This window comes from Stenella coeruleoalba (genome assembly GCF_951394435.1).
Source record: "Stenella coeruleoalba genome assembly, chromosome: 16".
NCBI classification, from domain to species: domain Eukaryota; kingdom Metazoa; phylum Chordata; class Mammalia; order Artiodactyla; family Delphinidae; genus Stenella; species Stenella coeruleoalba.
The window spans coordinates 81,259,069-81,278,640 of NC_137162.1; the positions used below are offsets into that span (position 1 = coordinate 81,259,069).

General features: G+C 45.5%; 1 protein-coding gene across 2 annotated transcripts in view; it reads right to left on the bottom strand.

Moving 5' to 3' along the window:
* DISC1 (DISC1 scaffold protein) overlaps positions 1-19,572 on the bottom strand; it is a 347,726-nt gene that overhangs the window by 214,707 nt on the left and 113,447 nt on the right. For both annotated transcript variants that reach the window (XM_079901082.1, XM_079901083.1), the window contains one exon: positions 14,244-14,470. In XM_079901082.1, coding sequence (XP_079757208.1) covers positions 14,244-14,470 — 227 coding nt within the window. The remainder of the gene's footprint in view (positions 1-14,243; positions 14,471-19,572) is intronic.

Below are 19,572 nucleotides of genomic sequence, written 5' to 3' on the forward strand. Positions count from 1 at the left end.
ACCTCCAGCCGATGCTAAGTGAGCCCTCACTGCTGATACACTGCTGAGACCAGAGGGTCACTCTACAAAAGTCAGTGACGGTGCTTAGAGCACCTTGCTCATCTTCCTCAAAAGCCTACAGCTGCATTGGGCAACTATTCGGTTACAGAATCCCATGTCCTAGTCCAAGAGGGACTAACTCTTTACTCCCTGTTTCTCCAGATGCTGTCACTTAGGGAAGCATAACTCAAAGGCTCATAAGACACTTGAACCCGTACTCTCTCGCAGTAATGCTTTCAACACCTCTCACAGATCCAGGCAAGAGAGGCCTCTGCCTGATCTCCTTAATCCTGGAGTGAAGCAACCCCAGGGTCAAAGGTACACACCCACCCGGAGCTGCTCCAGGCAGCCGAGACCAGAAGTGCCTCCCCAAGGGCTGCGGGCCTGCTTCCCGCCAGGGCCTCTTCTCAAGGCCTTGCTCCCAAGGGTGGCCCACACTGCAGGGGTCAAGCACTGGCTACCTGGAAGGTGTGGACAGTTCTTGGACATGCAGGCCAGGGGTCCCGTCACGGTGCGGGACAGACCTCACGATGGGAAGACAAGTCAGGAGTTCCACTGCTCTGGGCCGCGATGTCAGGGGGCCTGGAGGACTCCTCTGTGTTCACGTCGTCGAGAAACCGCCCGTGTGCTCTTCCCCAATTTGTTATGCTCGTTCCCACCCCCGGGAAGCCAGCCACCACCGCCCTCAGCAGCAGCCTCGGCCACCAGCATTAAATCCACAGCCAGGACGCCAACCACACACGCACCCCAGACAAGCCTTTGCAGGACGAACCCTACTGCTGCTCTTGTCCAACCTCTGATGCAAAAGAATAGTAACGGCGCACAGAGAATTCCACTATCACCCCGCTCGCTTTCTACAGAACCTCCTCACCTGCAAAGCGAGGAAGCTGGAGCAGGTGACTTCTGAGAACGTCCCAGTCCTACCATCCAGTATTCCTTTACTGTTCTACCACTCAAGATGCTTCTGCTAATGTTATGTTATTTGTAGACATCTGGAGAATCTAAAAAACACACAGGTCATGCAAAGTGCCAGACAACATTAGTGACAGAGGCAGAAATATAGGCCATTTTTACTGTCATTTTTACTAAGCGAGACACGATTGTTTCAGCCCTCAGAACAGAGTTGTGCAGAAAGTCTGCTGTCTGCTGGCCGCTGCCCGTCCGTCTTCCTGTGGGTGTATACCTGGCCGTGCGCTGAAGTCCCATTTCAGCAAAAAGCTACAGGAGAAGGAATGTCAGTTTCATTTCCAGTCTTCTCCCTGTCCCCTGTCCTCGTCCCCAGTTCCATCCCCTGTGCCTTGTTGACTAAAAATAAGTTTAAGAATGAGAGATTGTTACCGAAGCAAACTAGAAAGACATAAAGGGCAAAATGACAGCTGCCCTGGCATACGCGCTACCTGGGTCTCAAATTAAAATACATACACATATACAGGAATCCTTGACATTAACAACGTTGCCAATTATCACTCAGGCCTCTAACCTTCTATCAGGGGCAAGTGGTTAAGAAAATGACAGCAAAAACGGCTCTAGGAAATGCAGGATTTTATCTGCTTGGCTTTTTCCTTCCTTTGACCCTTCTCTCCTCACAGCTGATAACGTCACATGTCACCAGTGGGACACAGATGGGGCACAGACAACAAAAAGGCCAAGAACTTCTCCAAGCTTCAGATGATCTCATAAAGGCACGATGGGACACATGTAGTCGTCAGAAGAAGCCGTTCTCTGTGGCTGTAAATGCTGCCAAGCTGGCCGTCTGAGACATTTACTCTTGGGAAAGGCTGCATGCAGTGCAGAGAGATTTGTACCAAGGGCTGGCACCCCTGTGGACCGTCTTTGTCACCTTGGGTACAGCACGGAATCTCTGTGCAGTTCAGTAGGGTGGACGGGAGCCACACACAGGACAGACCGATTCATGCTCGTCAAACAGCTAGCTAATGTTTTGGGGACCTTGGGCGGAATGAAGTATAGAAACACTTTTTAATAAATCATTTCTACAAATAGCCAAACCTATATTAGACTAATAAATATTTCTGAGTAATCTGACAAAAATCAGCCCATGAATTTTTAACTAATATATTGGAGGTTTTCCTCTCTGGCCCAAGCTGGGGAGATAAAATGAAAGAACCAGAGCAAAACTGGCCAGAGAAATACTTGCACTTTTAGCCTTTTGATCCTTCCTCTGAATCTGGATCGCATTAGTGACTCATATCCTTACAGAACATTTCTCCGAATTTCAGAGATCCTGGGTCTCAACTTGAACGAGGATACTTCACTCTGCTGCTTTTGAGCCTCTGTGGTAAAGTCCAAATTCTCCAACTGACTCAGCAAACCGACACTGAGATGTCACATGTGATTAGGTCATAAACTCTTTTTAATAAAATACATCTATGTAGCTCCTATAAGCACTCCTAGAAGGGATAGCTGGGAGAGAGAGATGAAATGCAAGGATTTCCAATTTCTTAAAAAAGACTTCCTGGGGTCAAGGTGTGACGTGAAGATACAGCAGAGGAAAGAGCCCCAATACTGAATTTGCAGAATTTCCCAAATTAGCTGAGAGGAATGAAACAGTGCACACAGGCATGCACGCGTGCACACACACACACACACACACACACACACACACACCCTGGTCCCAGGCCATCTCTTGTCAACTCCCATCTCCACTGAGAAACTCTGCCTGACTTTACAGAGTCACAACTTGCATCTAAGTCCAGTTCCATCAAGAATCACAGCTTTATTCTGAGCTGATGAATTTGGTATTTGGCTTATCCAAATATTCCAAGCGTTAACTCAACCAGCTCTTTCTCACCTCCTCTCAAACAATTTTATTCCAAACTGAAACTAGAATGCATAGGCCAAAACCATTTTGACTTACAGACATTTGTCTGAAATAGCTTTTAGCTGTCCAATAAATAAAAATAACAGGAGACAAAAATAGAGAACAGCCTTATGTTTAGATCATAACTACTCTCCTTTCTACTCCTTCCTCCCAAGTTGTTTAAAGATAACTTTTTACACACAATCAGAAAATAAAACACTGGCCTCTTATTTTCTGAAGACTGGTAACCAAGATGGTACCAGATTTTCAACTACTGTCATAACCCAAATGTATTTGAAGATTCAAAATGATTTCAATTCCTGGGCCTCTAGAGCTCTTCTCCGCACAACTCCTGTTGAGTTCAATCCTTCAAACACTACAATTTGATCCAGGGGGAATACGATCCTGCCTCTGGGTTTATTCTGTTAAGCGATCCAAAGGCAACATCAGATTTCCATTTCAACCACTGTCCCCCTAATTCTGCCTACTTCATAACTAAGATCCCATCTTTCCCAGGGTTTTTAAAAGAAATGCTTACATTTCCATTTAATCCTAATTTTTTTTAATATATGTGGTTTCTTCTACATTTCTAAACACGTATACTTTCCCTAATTCTGAAGTTTACCCAAAAGGTTTTACTTTCTGCTCTGTGTCCATGGTGATTTTCTGAGTCATCTTTAATTACCTGCTAAGGACAAGCATATTCACATAAAGCTGCAGACACAGTTTACACCTTACGTTTCTCTCAGGCTCTTCCGAAATCCGCTTACAAAGCTAAAACAGACTGCTGATGAACAAAATGAATAGACAGCAAGAAAAAACATCCAGTTGACTCAACAAGTAACTGAATAAGGAATCAAACACCAATACCAGTACCGCTCAAAGAGGAAGCTGAGGAAATCTGCCCAAAAGGATGTACAAAGTACTTACGACAGTGGTGGCCAGGATGAGCACAGTAACAAAAACGACCCTCACGTATAAGGCACAGGGGCCCCCTGCACGGAGCTAAAGGAAACCTAGAGGTTTTGGGTTGGGTCCTCCCCAGCAGCACAGGGAAGATCAATCAGCCCTTCAGCAGTTTGGAAAAGATGTGCTAATGACTGACTGAAGTCCAGCCAGCAATGAGCGGGCGTTCCCAACCTGGGGGTATTCGCTACAGTCACTGGGAAAGGGTCTCTCTGAGCAAAACTGAATTACTTCTGCTGGAAGAGCTTAAACCCTTCAGCTCAAGGTCTGAAAAGCAGTTTAGTTTGGTGTATTCCTTTAAAATCTGAAAAGTTAAAGCAGGGACTAAAAACATATGACCTGCAGACAGGAAAACACTCTTGGGATATGTCAGGAATAAGAAAGTCTGGTGAAAGGGAATAGAGGATTGCAGAAGACACCCAAACTACACAGAAATTAAGCGCAGGACAGTTCTCAAGTTGACAATAATGAAAAATAACAACTGAAATTGACCAGAAGAAAAGCTCTTAAAATAGGCCACAGGCATTCACATAGGCCGAGAGCTAACCCAGAGTCACAGCACTAGGAGGATCAGGTACAGTCATTTCAATCTTTGAGAATCCATGAGGCTCCAGTTGAAAATAATTTATCAGATACCTAAGATATAAAAGAGGAGTGGGGCTTCCCTGGTGGTGCAGTGGTTGGGAGTCCGCCTGCCGATGCAGGGGACACGGGTTCGTGCCCCGGTCCGGGAAGATCCCACGTGCCGCGGAGCGGCTGGGCCCGTGAACCATGGCCGCTGAGCCTGCGCGTCCGGAGCCTGTGCTCCGCAGCGGGAGAGGCCACAACAGTGAGTGGCCCGCGTACCGCAAAAAAAAAAGGGGAGTGGGGCTTCCCTGGTGGTGCAGTGGTTGAGAGTCCTCCTGCTGATGCAGGGGACACGGGTTCGTGCCCCGGTCCGGGAGGATCCCACATGCTGCGGAGCGGCTGGGCCCATGAGCCATGGCCGCTGAGCCTGCGCGTCCGGAGCCTGTGCTCCGCAACGGGAGAGGCCACGACAGTGAGAGGCCCGCGTACCGCAAAAAAAAAAAAAGAAAAAAAAAAAAGAGGAGTGGATGAGTCTACCTATTACAAGCTTCCCAAATGAACTACCTAAATAATAATAAATGTTGTAAATTCCTTGAAGAAAATAAAGCACAGGGAATTCGTAAAATATTAAAATGCAATATTTAAAAATATATGGGCATTTTTCACCCTCCTTTGGTCTATGTTTGTTTTAAATCTTAATAAATTTACTCCAGCACAAAACAAAGGTTTTTTTAAAATCTGTAACTAAGATGAGACTCCTGCTTTGAATTCCTCAAACACACCCAACAAAACACAGAAGTCAGGGTCCTGTTCTTCAGGGTGAGTGGCATCTGGACCCACCCAGATAGGTGGCAGTTTCAAGTCTCTTCCTTCTTTTCCAACCCTTTCCATCTTTTCCAAGTTGTGCCTTGATTAATATTTCCCATTGCCTGTGACAATGACTTTCCAAAGAAAATGGGAGGACACAATGGTGAGTTCCCAATTCTGAACAGCGGCCGCACGGCGATTTCAGCTCCATCCATGTCTACTGCCTGCTCGTCATAAGCATTAGAAAAGAAAGAACCTGAGCACCGCAGCGGGGATGGTCATGGGCTGCCCAGGGGAGGTTGAAGGGAAACTTACTTGGGGGCTAGGAGGAACAGAACTACTGTTTTTTTAAAAAGCAATTTATTTTAACCTATTTCACAAAATCTGAAAGTGCAAAGTGTTCTATTGATAAATGCAGAAGGGACCTCCAGCATCACCGAGTTCACACCTTCATTTATAAGCAAGACTTCCTGTTCCTCTGGCGCTGGCTGGTCCTCTCCTCTGGCAGTTCCTCTTCTGCTCTCCTGTCTTTGGAACTGCTACCCACCTCTCTGACCCAAGCCAGTTGCCTGGTGGTCTCCCGGGGTTGCCCGTGTTTAGAGACCCGTTTGCTCCGATCCCTTTCAGGGGCCACCAGGTGATCCGTGGGGCATAGAGAGAACTCACTGGCCTGGAATGGCAGTGTTCTCCTTTGCTTGGACCCATGACCCATGCTCTGCCCAGCTGCACACCTTTCCATTGCCTTTCCATTGCTTGCATGGGCACTTGACTCCAAGCCCCGCTCTCTCCCAAGCCATCCGTGTTAACCTTTTCTCTCCCTGCCCTATTTCCAAAAGTGGTCAAAGACATCAGGACACTACTGCTGTGTGAATCTAGACCCTCGGCAGCCTCCTCCGCAAAATATACTGCAAAAGGATACAAAATTAATGCACAGAAGTCTCTTGCATTCCTACACACTAATGATGAAAAATCTGAAAGAGAAATTAAGGAAACACTCCCATTTACCATTGCAACAAAAAGAATAAAATACCTAGGAATAAACCTACCTGAGGAGACAAAAGACCTGTTTGCAGAAAACTATAAGATACTGATGAAAGAAATTAAAGATGATACAAACAGATGGAGAGATATACCATGCTCTTGGATTGGAAGAATCAACACTGTGAAAATGACTGTACCACCCAAAGCAATCTACAGATTCAATGCAATCCCTATCAAACTACCAATGGCATTTTTCACAGAACTAGAACAAAAAATTGCACAATTTGTATGGAAACACAAAAGACCCCGAATAGCCAAAGCAATCTTGAGAAAGAAAAACAGAGCTGGAGGAATCAGTCTCCCTGACTTCAGACTATACTACAAAGCTACAGTAATCAAGACAGTATGGTACTGGCACAAAAACAGAAACATAGATCAATGGAACAGGATAGAACACCCAGAGATAAACCCATGCACATACGGTCACCTTATCTTTGATAAAGGAGGCAAGAATATACAATGGAGAAAAGAAACCCTCTTCAATAAGTAGTGCTGGGAAAACTGGACAGTTACATGTAAAAGAATGAAATTAGAACACTCCCTAACACCATACACAAAAATAAACTCAAAATGGATTAAAGACCTAAAGGTAAGGCCAGACACTATAAAACTCTTAAGAGGAAAACATAGGCAGAACACTCTATGACATAAGTCACAGCAAGATCCTTTTGACCCACCTCCTAGAGAAATGGAAATATAAACAAATGGGACCTAATGAAACTTAAAAGTTTTTGCACAGCAAAGGAAACCATAAACAGAACGAAAAGACAACCCTCAGAATGGGAGAAAATATTTGCAAATGAAGCAACAGACAAAGGATTAATCTTCAAAATATACAAGCAGCTCATGCAGCTCAATATCAAATAAACAAACAACCCAATCCAAAATGGGCAGAAGACCTAAATAGACATTTCTCCAAAGAAGATATACAGATTGCCAACAAACACATGAAAGATGCTCAACATCATTAATCGTTAGAGAAATGCATATCAAAACTTCAATTAGGTATCACCTCACACCAGTCAGAATGTCCATCATCAAAAACTCTACAAACAATAAATGCCGGAGAGGGTGTGGAGAAAAGGGAACCCTCTACACTGTTGGTGGGAATGTAAACTGATAGTCACTATGGAGAACAGTATGGAGGTTCCTTAAAAAACTAAAAATAGAACTACCATATGATCCAGCAATCCCACTACTGGGCATATACCCTGAGAAAACCATAATTCAAAAAGAGTCATGTACCACAATGTTCATTGCAGCACTATTTACAGTAGCCAGGATATGGAAGCAACCTAAGTGTCCATCAACAGATGAATGGATAAAGAAGATGTGGCACATATAAACAATGGCGTATTACTCAGCCATAAAAAGGAACGAAATTGAGTTATTTGTAGTGAGGTGGACAGACTTAGAATCTGTCATACAGAGTGAATTAAGTCAGAGAGAGAAAAACAAATACTGTATGCTAACAAATATATATGGAATCTTAAAAAAAAATGGTTCTGAAGAAACTGGGGGTAGGACAGGAATAAAGACACAGACATAGAGAATGGACTTGAGGACACAGGGAGGGGGAAGGGTAAGCTGGGACCAAGTGAGAGAGTGGCATGGACATACATACACTACCAAACGTAAGGTAGATAGCTAGTGGGAAGCAGCCACATAGCACAGGGAGATCAGCTCGGTGCTTTGTGACCACCTAGAGGGGTGGGATAGGGAGAGTGGGAGGGAGAAGCAAGAGGGAGGGGATATGAGGATATAAGTATACGTATAGCTGATTCACTTTTTTATACAGCAGAAACTAACACACCATTGTAAAGCAATTATACTCCAATAAAGATGTTTAAAAAAGTATATTGCAAAAACCAATATATTGCCCAATATATCTTACAGGGTTGTGAGCAAAAATGAGCATTTTGTAAACAATGGTGACATTTAAATTAATGTGTTATTATTATAAGAAAGACGACATGATAAATATGAGAGCTGTCCCAAACGCTGAGGATGCCGTCTAATCAAGGAAGCCTTCCTGCAAGAAACGTCAGTCTCACGCTCCTTATATACTCCAAACTCACTGCATTGACTCTCTGGGCAAAGATCTGTCTGCCTCAGGAATTCCTGGGAAAAGCAAAGTATCTGCTTTAAAAATAAAGAGAAGTCAGAATCTCATCTAGCACTTTTAGCAACACAAAGCAGTCCTTCTCCTCCAGATGAGCCCTCATGCTCTCTGTCTCATGGAGCCATTGTTCCTGACAAACCAACCAGGTGAAGAAGGACAAAGGCAGAGAAGGAAGAAAAGCAAAGACCAGAAGCAGAGACTGAAGAACAGAATCACAGCAAGTGGAGAAGCAGCCTGGAGACCGCGGGCATTTCTTCGGAAATCTCTAAATTGTCCCAGTTTGGCACCATCCCCCGGGCGCATCACTGGGACACACACAGCTGTCCCCCTGCACACACCCACTGAGAATCTGCCTCGCTCCTCCCGGGTCCCGGAGTCTGTTTTCCGATTCAGGCCTTGCTGTTTCACTGTCTTTTCACTCTAATAAGATACGTATCTGAGGGGAAAGTGGGACGATTGATTTTTTTTCCAGTCAGTTGTGAACTGCTGAATTTCATTATTTTAAATCTCACTTGAAAAGAGCCGTGACATCAGCCTGGCTGCTCATCGTGGGCTGAGGGCAGGTGTCATGGGGAGGCCGGAGCACCTCCAAGAGTCGGCCAGCCTCGCCGGGGGGCCCTGAGCGGTTAAGCAACGGGGACCAGGGAGCAAGACCGGCTCTCCACCACCACCCTTCCCCAGCTCAGATGCGCCCACCGAGGTCCGGCCAGCCTGGCCGTAACCAGGGCTTCAGTTTGTTTTGCAGTTTGTGCCAACGGCTTGTAAAAAGATGTGACATGTTTCTTCCAAATGTACAACGAGAGACAATCCATCCGTGAGCTGCCACAACACATTTCAGGCAAAGCATGAAAAATTCCAGGAGCTGAGGAATGAACTCAACCACAGACTAATACAAACCAGCCAAGCGTCTCTGAAGAACGTTGGAAAGTAGCGTCCACAGCCCTCACTCAGCTCTGTCGTTGCTACTCTGATTACTCCTACCTGGCTTTACGGTCAGCCAGGGTCACAGCTGGCCCTGTCCCCACTGATGTTCAAGGCACTCAGACCAAAAGAGGGGCAGAGCTGATGGCCCTCGAGGCAGATGAGCTGCAAATCACGACCCTCCTCCACTTACAGAAATAAACAGACGGACACTCACACCCCGAATGCAGGCACACCGTCCACGAAAACCGCAGAAACTGTCACCTCCTTCCTCCCTGTGTCCCCATCCTTCCCCTCCCCTACCCCACACCCCAATCCCACTACAGAGAGGGGGGAGGATGGGTTTCCGTAGGGGAGGATCAGGTTCACTAGAGAAACCCATCCTTCTAGACCTCTCCCATCAGAGGAAGACTTGCAGGAGGAAACAAGGAGTTTGTTCTAAAGCTGAGGGATTGGAATCCCAGGGATGAAGGCAAGTCCAACTAACGTACAACATACATCTTTTGAGTGGCTTTTGTCTTTCACGCGTCCCTGCCCTGTAAGCTTCCATACTGCAGAGTTCCTGATACCCAGGTACTTAAGAAAGTTCTCCTCTTATTCATTGGAAGACAACCATTCTCTCTGGCTCTATCAAAAGGCAGCTCTGATGTCTGGGAAGGCAGCTCTTTCATTCCATCCTGCTAAGACATTTGATCCAAAACACAGATGTCAGAAAATTCAACCTGCTGCTTTGATTTCTATTAAAATATCCAAATAAAAAGCCGTCAGTTCTCCGGTCCCCAGCAGGTGCCCTTCTACTTCCAGTCCTTCTTGAACAGCAGTGGCCCAAGGATTCCCCACAAGCTACAGTCCGAAAGGAAGGTACCCACACAAGCAGTGTCCACCAGTGAGTCACTCACAAACGCCAAGTGCCCTTAGGAAGCTCCTTCTCAAGCGCAACGTGTGGCTTATCCAGGGAAAGCAGCACAGCCTCCCCGTGGAACTTGAACACTGTGGAATCAGTCAGAATCAGCTCCTCCCCAGACAGCACCGTGAGTTTCTAGCTGGCCTCTCTTCATAAGACCAAGATTTTCCTATTTCACAATTTGTCTGGATCTCTTCATCTGGCCTGAGAAGAAACTACAGTTGACCCTTGAACGACACAGGTCTGAACTGCAAGAATCCACTTATCCGCAGATATTTTTCAATAGTGAATACTACACGGTCAGTGGTTGGTTGAATTCCGGTATGCAAAGGAACCATGGACCCAGAGCGCCGGCTCTGAATTACACGGGGATTAATCCCCACATTATTCAGGGGTCCACTGTACTCTCACAACAAACAAAGACAGCTACTGATGCAGATAAGAGGCGTTCTTCTAGCTGGGGCATCTATGGGATATCGTTCTAAAAGAAAACCAATCCCTCATAGCAAACACTGTGATACAATTAGTTAAGATACTAGGCCAAGCAATCTCTGCTCTGTTGGCCAATAAAACCACATCGGCTGCTTTCAAATGCTCCATTTCTAGGAGTCAGTACCGCAGCCTGTCAGCTTGGCAAAAGCGTGCCTTCCTTCTTATGGAAAGCACACGTAACGATGATGGTTTTTCCATCTGATATCTATAGCGAGGAACAGCACGATGTCTCCCTCCTCCAGGTGGAAGAGAGGAAGCTGACCGGACGACACCTGCACCTGGGAGGCGCCCCCTGCGCCACCAAGTAAATAAAGGAGATGCCAAGGGTCCGCTCCTGCAGGGTCCCCCAGATGACGAGAATGCCTCAGGGTGGTCCCTCTCCAGCAACATGGAGCCCCACTCAGTGCTGGCGGTGCTCTCAGCACAGGTGGGAGGTCACGCTATGAACCAGCCATTGAATTGCCCGTGTTGCCTTTTGTTTGCAGTCACTCTGGGACTTTCCCTCCCACCCTTGCCACGCAACCGTTAGTCCTTCTGTTCCTAAGACTCCCTCCTACACTGAGCCCTCGTGGGTTCAGGTCACTGAGATGCCCAGGTGTTCCTGCAGGCAGATCAGCACAAAAAGTGAGAGCCTGGGGCTTCCCTGGTGGCGCAGTGGTTGAGAGTCCGCCTGCCGATGCAGGGGACACGGGTTCGTGCCCCGATCCGGGAAGATCCCACATGCCGCGGAGCGGCTGGGCCCGTGAGCCATGGCCGCTGGGCCTGCGCGTCCGGAGCCTGTGCTCCGCAGCAGGAGAGGCCACAGCAGTGAGAGGCCCGCGTACCGCAAAAAAAAAAAAAAAAGTGAGAGCCTGCTCCTGACCTGAACTCTGTAACCTCCGTGGGCACAGGTGGATTCGGGGATGATGGGTCCTCCCCGAGGAGCCCCCAGACGGCACTGCAGCACGTTCAAGAGCCATCCTTACGTCGGATTTCCCTAACAGCGTCATAGAATCAGATTGCCACAAACCTTGAAAGGTCTTTCAAGAGTCTGTTCAGTTGATTAGAGCACTGGATGACTCGGCTAAAGTCACACCTTTATTTCGTCTGCATCTCGTCCTGGTGAAAAGGCAGGCTGGAGCACATGGGCAGAGTAACAGACTAGACACGGTAAGATCTGAGTTCAGGGGCCCAGCTCCATCAGCTGCCACACTCTGGAGCTCTTTGTTTTAGACTAAGAGCTCTCTAAGTGGAAACTATCTAAGTTAGGTCTCTTACTAGCTGCATCCCCAGGAAATTTTCTGAGTTCTTATTTCCTCAACTGTTAAATGAGAATAACGAGGACAGCCTGCCCACCACGCCGGGCTGCTCTGCCTGCCATGAGTCAGCAAGTGAGAAAGCAGGCGCCCTGCCTCCTGTGTGTCTCCGTATGGGGACAGGGCACACCTGCAGGGACGCTGCCCGGGAGTTCAGCTCAAAACACAGAGGCTTTGTGAAATACTGCAGTGGGCTCTAAGCTAAGCACGTCCTCCTTCTTCCCCTCGAAGTGCTTGTGCGAGAGATGAGAGGAGTGAGACTAACCTCTGCACTGTTCAAAGCAAAAGGAGAAATAAGTAGGACACATCTGGATGGCGGGACCAAAAAAGGCTCACTTTAAGCTTCATGTGTAAATGTGTGCTTTTATACACATAAAAATAAATGCACATGTGTATTTCATCTTGTATATTACACACACTCCATATATACATCTAATATAATGCATACGTCACACGTATAATTACATGATACGTAATGTGTGTTATCGTGTGTGTGCATGTGTATATGTGCGTGCATTTGTATATGTGTGTATGCGTGTGCATGTGTGTGCATGTGTGTATGTGTGTGCGTGTGTGTATGTGCATGTGTGTATTGTGTGCGTCTGTGTGTGTAGCATGACTTCCATAGGAGGGACAAGGGAAGCAGGAGCAGGAAAGATCCCTAGAGCCAAGGCTATACCGTAAGGACGCAGGCGAAAGTGAAGCAGAAAGAGCGCAGGCAGACTTGATGGTGAGTTTCTTCTGGCTGAAATCTGGCAACAACACACATCTCTTCCCCCTCTCCACGGGCACGAGCCCGGGGTTAGAGTTCTGCAGGGAAATATCAGGGCTGGGAGGGGAGGGGAGGACACCATGGGCAGATCCCTGGACAAGCGTCCAGCTTCGATGGGCTGGATTGGGTGTGGGACACGTGTGAGAGGGGACAGGTACTCGCTGACTAGTCTAAAACACACTTGGAAGGCAGTTAGAAGGCTTCAGAAGACTGAAATCCCCGTGATAAAAACGACAGGCAGTAAGCATGGTAAAGCATTGTCGCCACCCAGGCACCGTTACGCGAGCTTTATACGTATTAACTCAGTGCATCCTCCGAACAGCCCGTCCCTCCCCCAATAATAAGTGGTTCCAGCTAATAAGCGGTTGAGTGAGGTAATCAGATGGTAGAGTCCATATTCTCAACCGCTACAGGGGGTGACGTTTCCTTAAGTATTTTCTGCAGCATAATAACCAGGCAGAACTTCCATCCCCCTCGCTGCGCTACACCCGCCGCACCCGCAGGCCTCACCACACCTGCGTGTTCATCCAGGCACGGCTCACTTTCTGTCTAACATGAGTAAGGGTGGGTTCTGCCTTTCGCCATATAAGGTTATGACCTCCCCAAAGGCAAGAGGTCCATGTGTGTCTCTTGGGTCTCCCAAGACGCAGAACACAAGGAAAGTTCTCCCTCTATAGCAAGTGGATAAGAAACTAGGCTATGGGAGGGAGGAAGACGCAAGAGTGAAGAGATATGGGAACATATGTATATGTATAACTGATTCACTTTGTTATAAAGCAGAAACTAACACACCATTGTAAAGCAATTATACTCCAATAAAGATACTAAAAAAAAGAAATTAGAAAGTGAAAAGTAAAACTAAAAAAGAAAAGAAACTAGGCTTTGACGTAATGAACAGGAATTTAAGTATCAGTTTTGCTCTTATTAATTGGGACTTTGGGCAAATTATTTGACCTTCTTAAACTCTCTTGTTCTCCTCTGTGAAATGGGTACAATAATAGAGGCAACTCAGAGTAAAGCTTAGCACAGTGCCTGGCACATAGTAAGACTCAGTAAATGTTAGTGCCATGAATAATGACTCATTCTTCCAGGCCACTGATGGGGCCTCCTCCCTCCAGCTCACCAGCCTCTCCTGTCTCCAGCTGGTCACCCTCAGCAAAGGCTGGCATCCAAATCTCCAACCAACTGAGCCCCAGCAGATCTCAAAAGGGAAGGAAGGCACCCCTGGGGCGTTTGGACATGGGAAAGGTCCGTATCAGAATGGAGAGGAATCGTGGTATTTAGCGGGTATGTAGCCAGGGTGTAAAATACCCTGCGATGTGCAGGACTGCCCGACACCATGCAGAATTTTGCCACTCGAAATATCAACAGTGCTTCCCTTGAAAAAACAAAGCGCTGCTTGGAAAATAATTTATATATGCGGGCCAGCAGACAAAATCAATCCCATAAACAGATGAACGAGATGAGCGATCCAAAATCAGTTAGGAAATCACCAGTACCTCCTGATGGTTTCGGGCGGCTCTGCACGGACGGGAATCTGCTCGGCCAAGGCCAGGGTGTCCTGCAAGGTCTTGCTGACCTCCTGCAACTCGCCCAGGGACAGCCCTCCCATGAGGTCGCAGCCCTGCCACGGGAGGACCCACTCCTGCTCTTCTAGTTCCCGTCTCAGCTGTTGATCTTTTGCGTCCAGCACAGACATCCTGGCTTGGAGGGCTTCGATCTCTTTCTGTAGAGAATAGAGAGAGATTCTGTAAATTCACCCTGCTCGCGGCAGACTGCGCTGCTGAAAATGAGTCCTTTCCATGAGAGTCCGCCATATGCATGAGAGCCGTGAAGTTGCCCTTCTGAAGCAGGCAGATTTTTGGAGGTTTGCTGAACTGGAAAAATCACGCCAGCTTTGTATTTCTGATTAGTTGGCATAAGGAGAAACATTCCCTCCCAAGCGTGAAATAACTCCGGGTGGCGAGCCAAGAATTTGACTTGGAAGAAGGCAGCAAATATATAAACGACTTACTTCATTTCAGGTGACAGAGCTAGAACACAGGGCGGCAAACTTCATGGACTTGAGACACCAGTAAGCAGGAAACGCAACCCACAGACCAAAAAAGAAAAACAAACGAGGCTTGGCTGGTCTGTCCCCAAACATGCAGATTTACCATGTAGAGAAAGATCAGAAATAATAGCCTCTTAAGGCTACAGGATTGCGAGAAAAACGACACGCCGCAGATAGCACTCTCCTGTCTCGGTTCATAAAAATAGTAAATAAATTTAACTTCCACTAATACAACAAACCAAAATCCAAAGAATCGAGTATTGTCCAATCTTGAGGTCGATGGATAAAACAAGCAGCAGGTAACTGAATGCCCGCTGTGCGTAAAGTGTTACGGCAGCTCATCATCTCACTGACCATAGGATTCTGAAGCTAAAACGAGACTCTTTTAATTAACATACTCCCAGGTTCCATGCGCTGGTTTCCAGCTGATAAGAGCATAGCTCTAACCCTGGCTGTCCCCCCATCTCTCACCCACGTCCTCTCAGCCTCAAGGTACAGATCACCCACTGACCCCTCTTCCAGTAGGGGAGGAAGGACACACAGCAGGAGGTACTGAGGATCCACCCAAGACACCCTAAGAAAACAACAGCGTGTATCCCACTGGTCCAAGATTATGGTATTACTGACACTGTCTCCCATCTCACCTCCCTACTTCCAACCTTTGAACTCCCATCCCCTATTCTTTTCTTTTCTGTTTGTTTTGGGGTTTTTTTAACTGTGGTAAAATACAGGTAACATAAAATGTACCATCTTAACCATTTTTAAGTGTAATTCAGTGGCATTAAGTATATTCATATTGTTGTACAACCACCACCACCATCCGTCTCCAGAGCTCTTTGCACCCCGCAAAACTGAAATTCTGTCCCCATTAAACACTGACCCCACCATTCCCCCTGCCTCCAGGCTTGGTGGTCATCATTCTGCTTTCTGTCTCTAGAATCTAACTCTTCTGGGGACCTCGTATACGTGGAATCATACGATATTTGTCTTTTTGAGGCTGGCTCATTTCACTTAGTATAATGTCCTCAAGTTTCATCCATGCTGTAGCACGTTTCAGAATTTTCTTCCTTTGAAAGGCTGCACTGTACGTATACACCACATTTTGTTTATCCATTCATCTGTCGATGGACCCGTGGGTTGCTTCCACCTTTTGACTGTTGTGAATAATGCTGCTATGGAGATGTCTTTGGGTGTCTGCTTTCAGTTCTTTGGGGGCTTATACCCAGAAGAGAAATTGCTGAATCACATGGTAATTTTACTTTTAACTTTTTAAAGAACCACCATCCTGTTTTCCACAGTGGCCCTCCACCCTATTCTCACACAGATGTCAAAGTGACTCTTTAAATTGCGGTCAATTACATAACTTCACTGCTTAAAAACCCCCCATGGCTCCCAGTCAGAGAAGAGCCCAAGACCTCACAAGGCCCTGCAAAGGCCCTCTCATCACTGACCTTCTCCTCTGCTGTTCTCTGCAATCCTGGCCTCCTGGCTACCCTTTGAAGGCATGGGGCACGCTCCCACTGCAGCCTTCGAGTGACTGTCCCCTCCATGGGGAACGCTCTTACTGGAGATTTCTGCAAGGCCCCCCTCCCTCTTCCATCCAGCGTTCGCTTCAATCTCCCTTCTCAGTGAGTAGACTCCCCTACCCCAACACTCTGGTCCATGCACTGTAGCTCTTACCACCCTACAACATTCTAGGCATAGAATTTAGGCTTTTATCACGTTTGCCACTTCTTGTCTATCTCCGCACTCCCACCCCCACTAGGACATAAACTCCACAGGAACCCTGAGCATGGCAGACAGTACCTGGCATGTCACAGGCACTCAAAAATTCCTACTGAATAAATGAATATCCACCTTCTCCCAGAGTTCTGCCACGAATGCTCCCTCCAAACACTGAGTATGTTCCGTACACTCTGATGTCATCAGGAATTGGGGAGACCTTCAACTGGTGAATATTGTTCACAAAAACCAGACTTCACATTTTCAGCTACGCGAACCTTGCAGTGATGCCCACTGAATCTGAAAGTGGCAGTTTCTCATGCACCAGAGGGCAGACAGAAGCAAGAAGAACTACAGTCCTGCAGCCTGCGGAACAAAAACCACATGCACAGAAAGACAGACAAGATGAAAGGCAGAGGACTACGTACCAGATGAAGGAACAAGATAAAACCCCAGAAAAACAACTAAATGAAGTGGAGATAGGCAACCTTCCAGAAAAAGAATTCAGAATAATGATAGTGAAGATGATCCAGGACCTCGGAAAAAGACTGGAGGCAAAGATCAAGAAGATGCAAGAAATGTTTAACAAAGAACTAGAAGAATGAAAGAACAAACACCCAGAAGAATTAAAGAACAAACAAACAGAGATGAACAATACAATAACTGAAATGAAAAATACACTAGAAGGAATCAATAGCAGAATAACTGAGGCAGAAGAAAGGATAAGTGACCTGGAAGACAGAATGGTGGAGTTCACTGCCGCGGAACAGAATAAAGGAAAAAGACTGAAAAGAAATGAAGACAGCCTAAGAGACCTCTGGGACAACATGAAATGCACCAACATTCGCATTATAGGGGTCCCAGAAGGAGAAGAGAGAGAGAAAGGACCCGAGAAAACATTTTAAGAGATTATAGTCGAAAACTTCCCTAACATGGAAAGGAAATAGCCACCCAAGTCCAGGAAGCACAGAGAGTCCCAGGCAGGATAAACCCAAGGAGAAACACGCTGAGACACATAGTAATCAAAGTGGCAAAAATTAAAGACAAAGAAAAATTATTGAAAGCAGCAAGGGAAAAACGACAGATGACATACAAGGGAACTCCCATAAGGTTAACAGCTGATTTCTCAGCAGAAACTCTACAAGCCAGAAGGGAGTGACGATATATTTAAAGTGATGAAAGGGAAGAACCTACAACCAAGATTACTCTACCCGGCAAGGATCTCATTCAGATTCGACAGAGAAATCAAAAGCTTTATAGACAAGCAAAAGCTAAGAGAATTCAGCACCACCAAACCAGCTCTACAGCAAATGACAAACGAACTTCTCTAAGTGTGAAACACAAGAGAAGAAAAGAACCTACAAAAACAAACACAAAACAATTAAGAAAATGGTAATAGGAACATACATATCGATAATTACCTTAAATATGAATGGATTAAATGCTCCAACCAAAAGACACAGGCTCACTGAATGGATACAAAAACAAGACCCATATATACGCTGTCTACAAGAGACCCACTTCAGACCTAGGGAAACATACAGATTGAAAGTGAGGGGATGGAAAAAGATATTCCATGCAAATGGAAATCAAAAGAAAGCTGGAATAGCAATACTCATATCAGATAAAATAGACTTTAAAATAAAGAATGTTACAAGAGACAAGGAAGGACATTACATAATGATCGAGGGATCAATCCAAGAAGAAGATATAACAATTATAAATATATATGCACCCAACATAGGAGCACCTCAATACATAATGCAAATGCTAACAGCTATAAAAACAGGAAATCAACAGTAACACAATTATAGTGGGCGACTTTAACACCTCACTTACACCAATGGACAGATCATCCAGACAGTAAATTAATAAGGAAACACAAGCTTTAAGTGACACAATAGACCAGATAGATTTACTTGATATTTATAAGACATTCCATCCGAAAACAGCAGTTTACACTTTCTTCTCATGTGTACATGGAACATTCTCCAGGTTAGATTACATCTTGGGTCACAAATCAAGCCTTGGTAAATTTAAGAAAATTGAAATCATATCAAGCATCTTTTCTGACGACAATGCTATGAGATTAGGAACGAATTACAGGGGGGGAAAAAGCCCGAAATAAACACAAACACATGGAGGCTAAACAATACGTTACTAAATAACCAAGAGATCACTGAAGAAATCAAAGAGGAAATCAAAAAATACCGAGAGACAAATGACAAGAACATGTAGATCCGAAACCTATGGGATGCAGCAAAAGCAGTTCTAAGAGGGACGTTTGTAGCAATACAATCCTACCTCAAGAAATAAGAAAAATCTCAAATAAGCAATCTAACCTTACATCTAAAGGAACTAGAGAGAGAAGAACAAACAAAACCCAAAGTTAGTAGAAGGAAAGAAATCATAAAGATCAGAGCAGAAATAAATGGAATAGAAACAAAGAAAATAATAGCAAAGATCAATAAAACTAAAAGCTGGTTCTTTGGGAAGATAAACAAAATTGATAAACCTTTAGCCAGACTCATCAAGAAAAAAACGAGAGGACTCAAATCAACAGAATCAGAAATGAAAAAGGAGAAGTTACAATGGACAACGCAGAAATACAAAGCATCGTAAGGGACTACTACAAGCAACTCTTTGCCAATAAAATGGACACCCTGGAAAAAATGGACAAATTCTCAGAAAGGTATAAGCTTCCAAGACTGAACCAGGAAGAAATAGAAAATATGAACAGACCAATCACAAGTAATGTAATTGAATCTGTGATTAAAAATCTTCCAAAACACATAGGCAGAACACTCTATGACATAAATCACAGCAAGATCCTTTTTGACCCACCTCCTAGAGAAATGCAAATAAAAACAAAAATAAACAAATGGGACCTAATGAAACTTAAAAGCTTTTGCACAGCAAAGGAAACCATAAACGAGACAAAGACAACCCTCAGAATGGGAGAAAATATTTGCAAATGAAGCAACAGACAAAGGAATAATCTCCAAAGTTTACAAGCAGCTCATGCAGCTCAATATCAAAAGAACAAACAACCT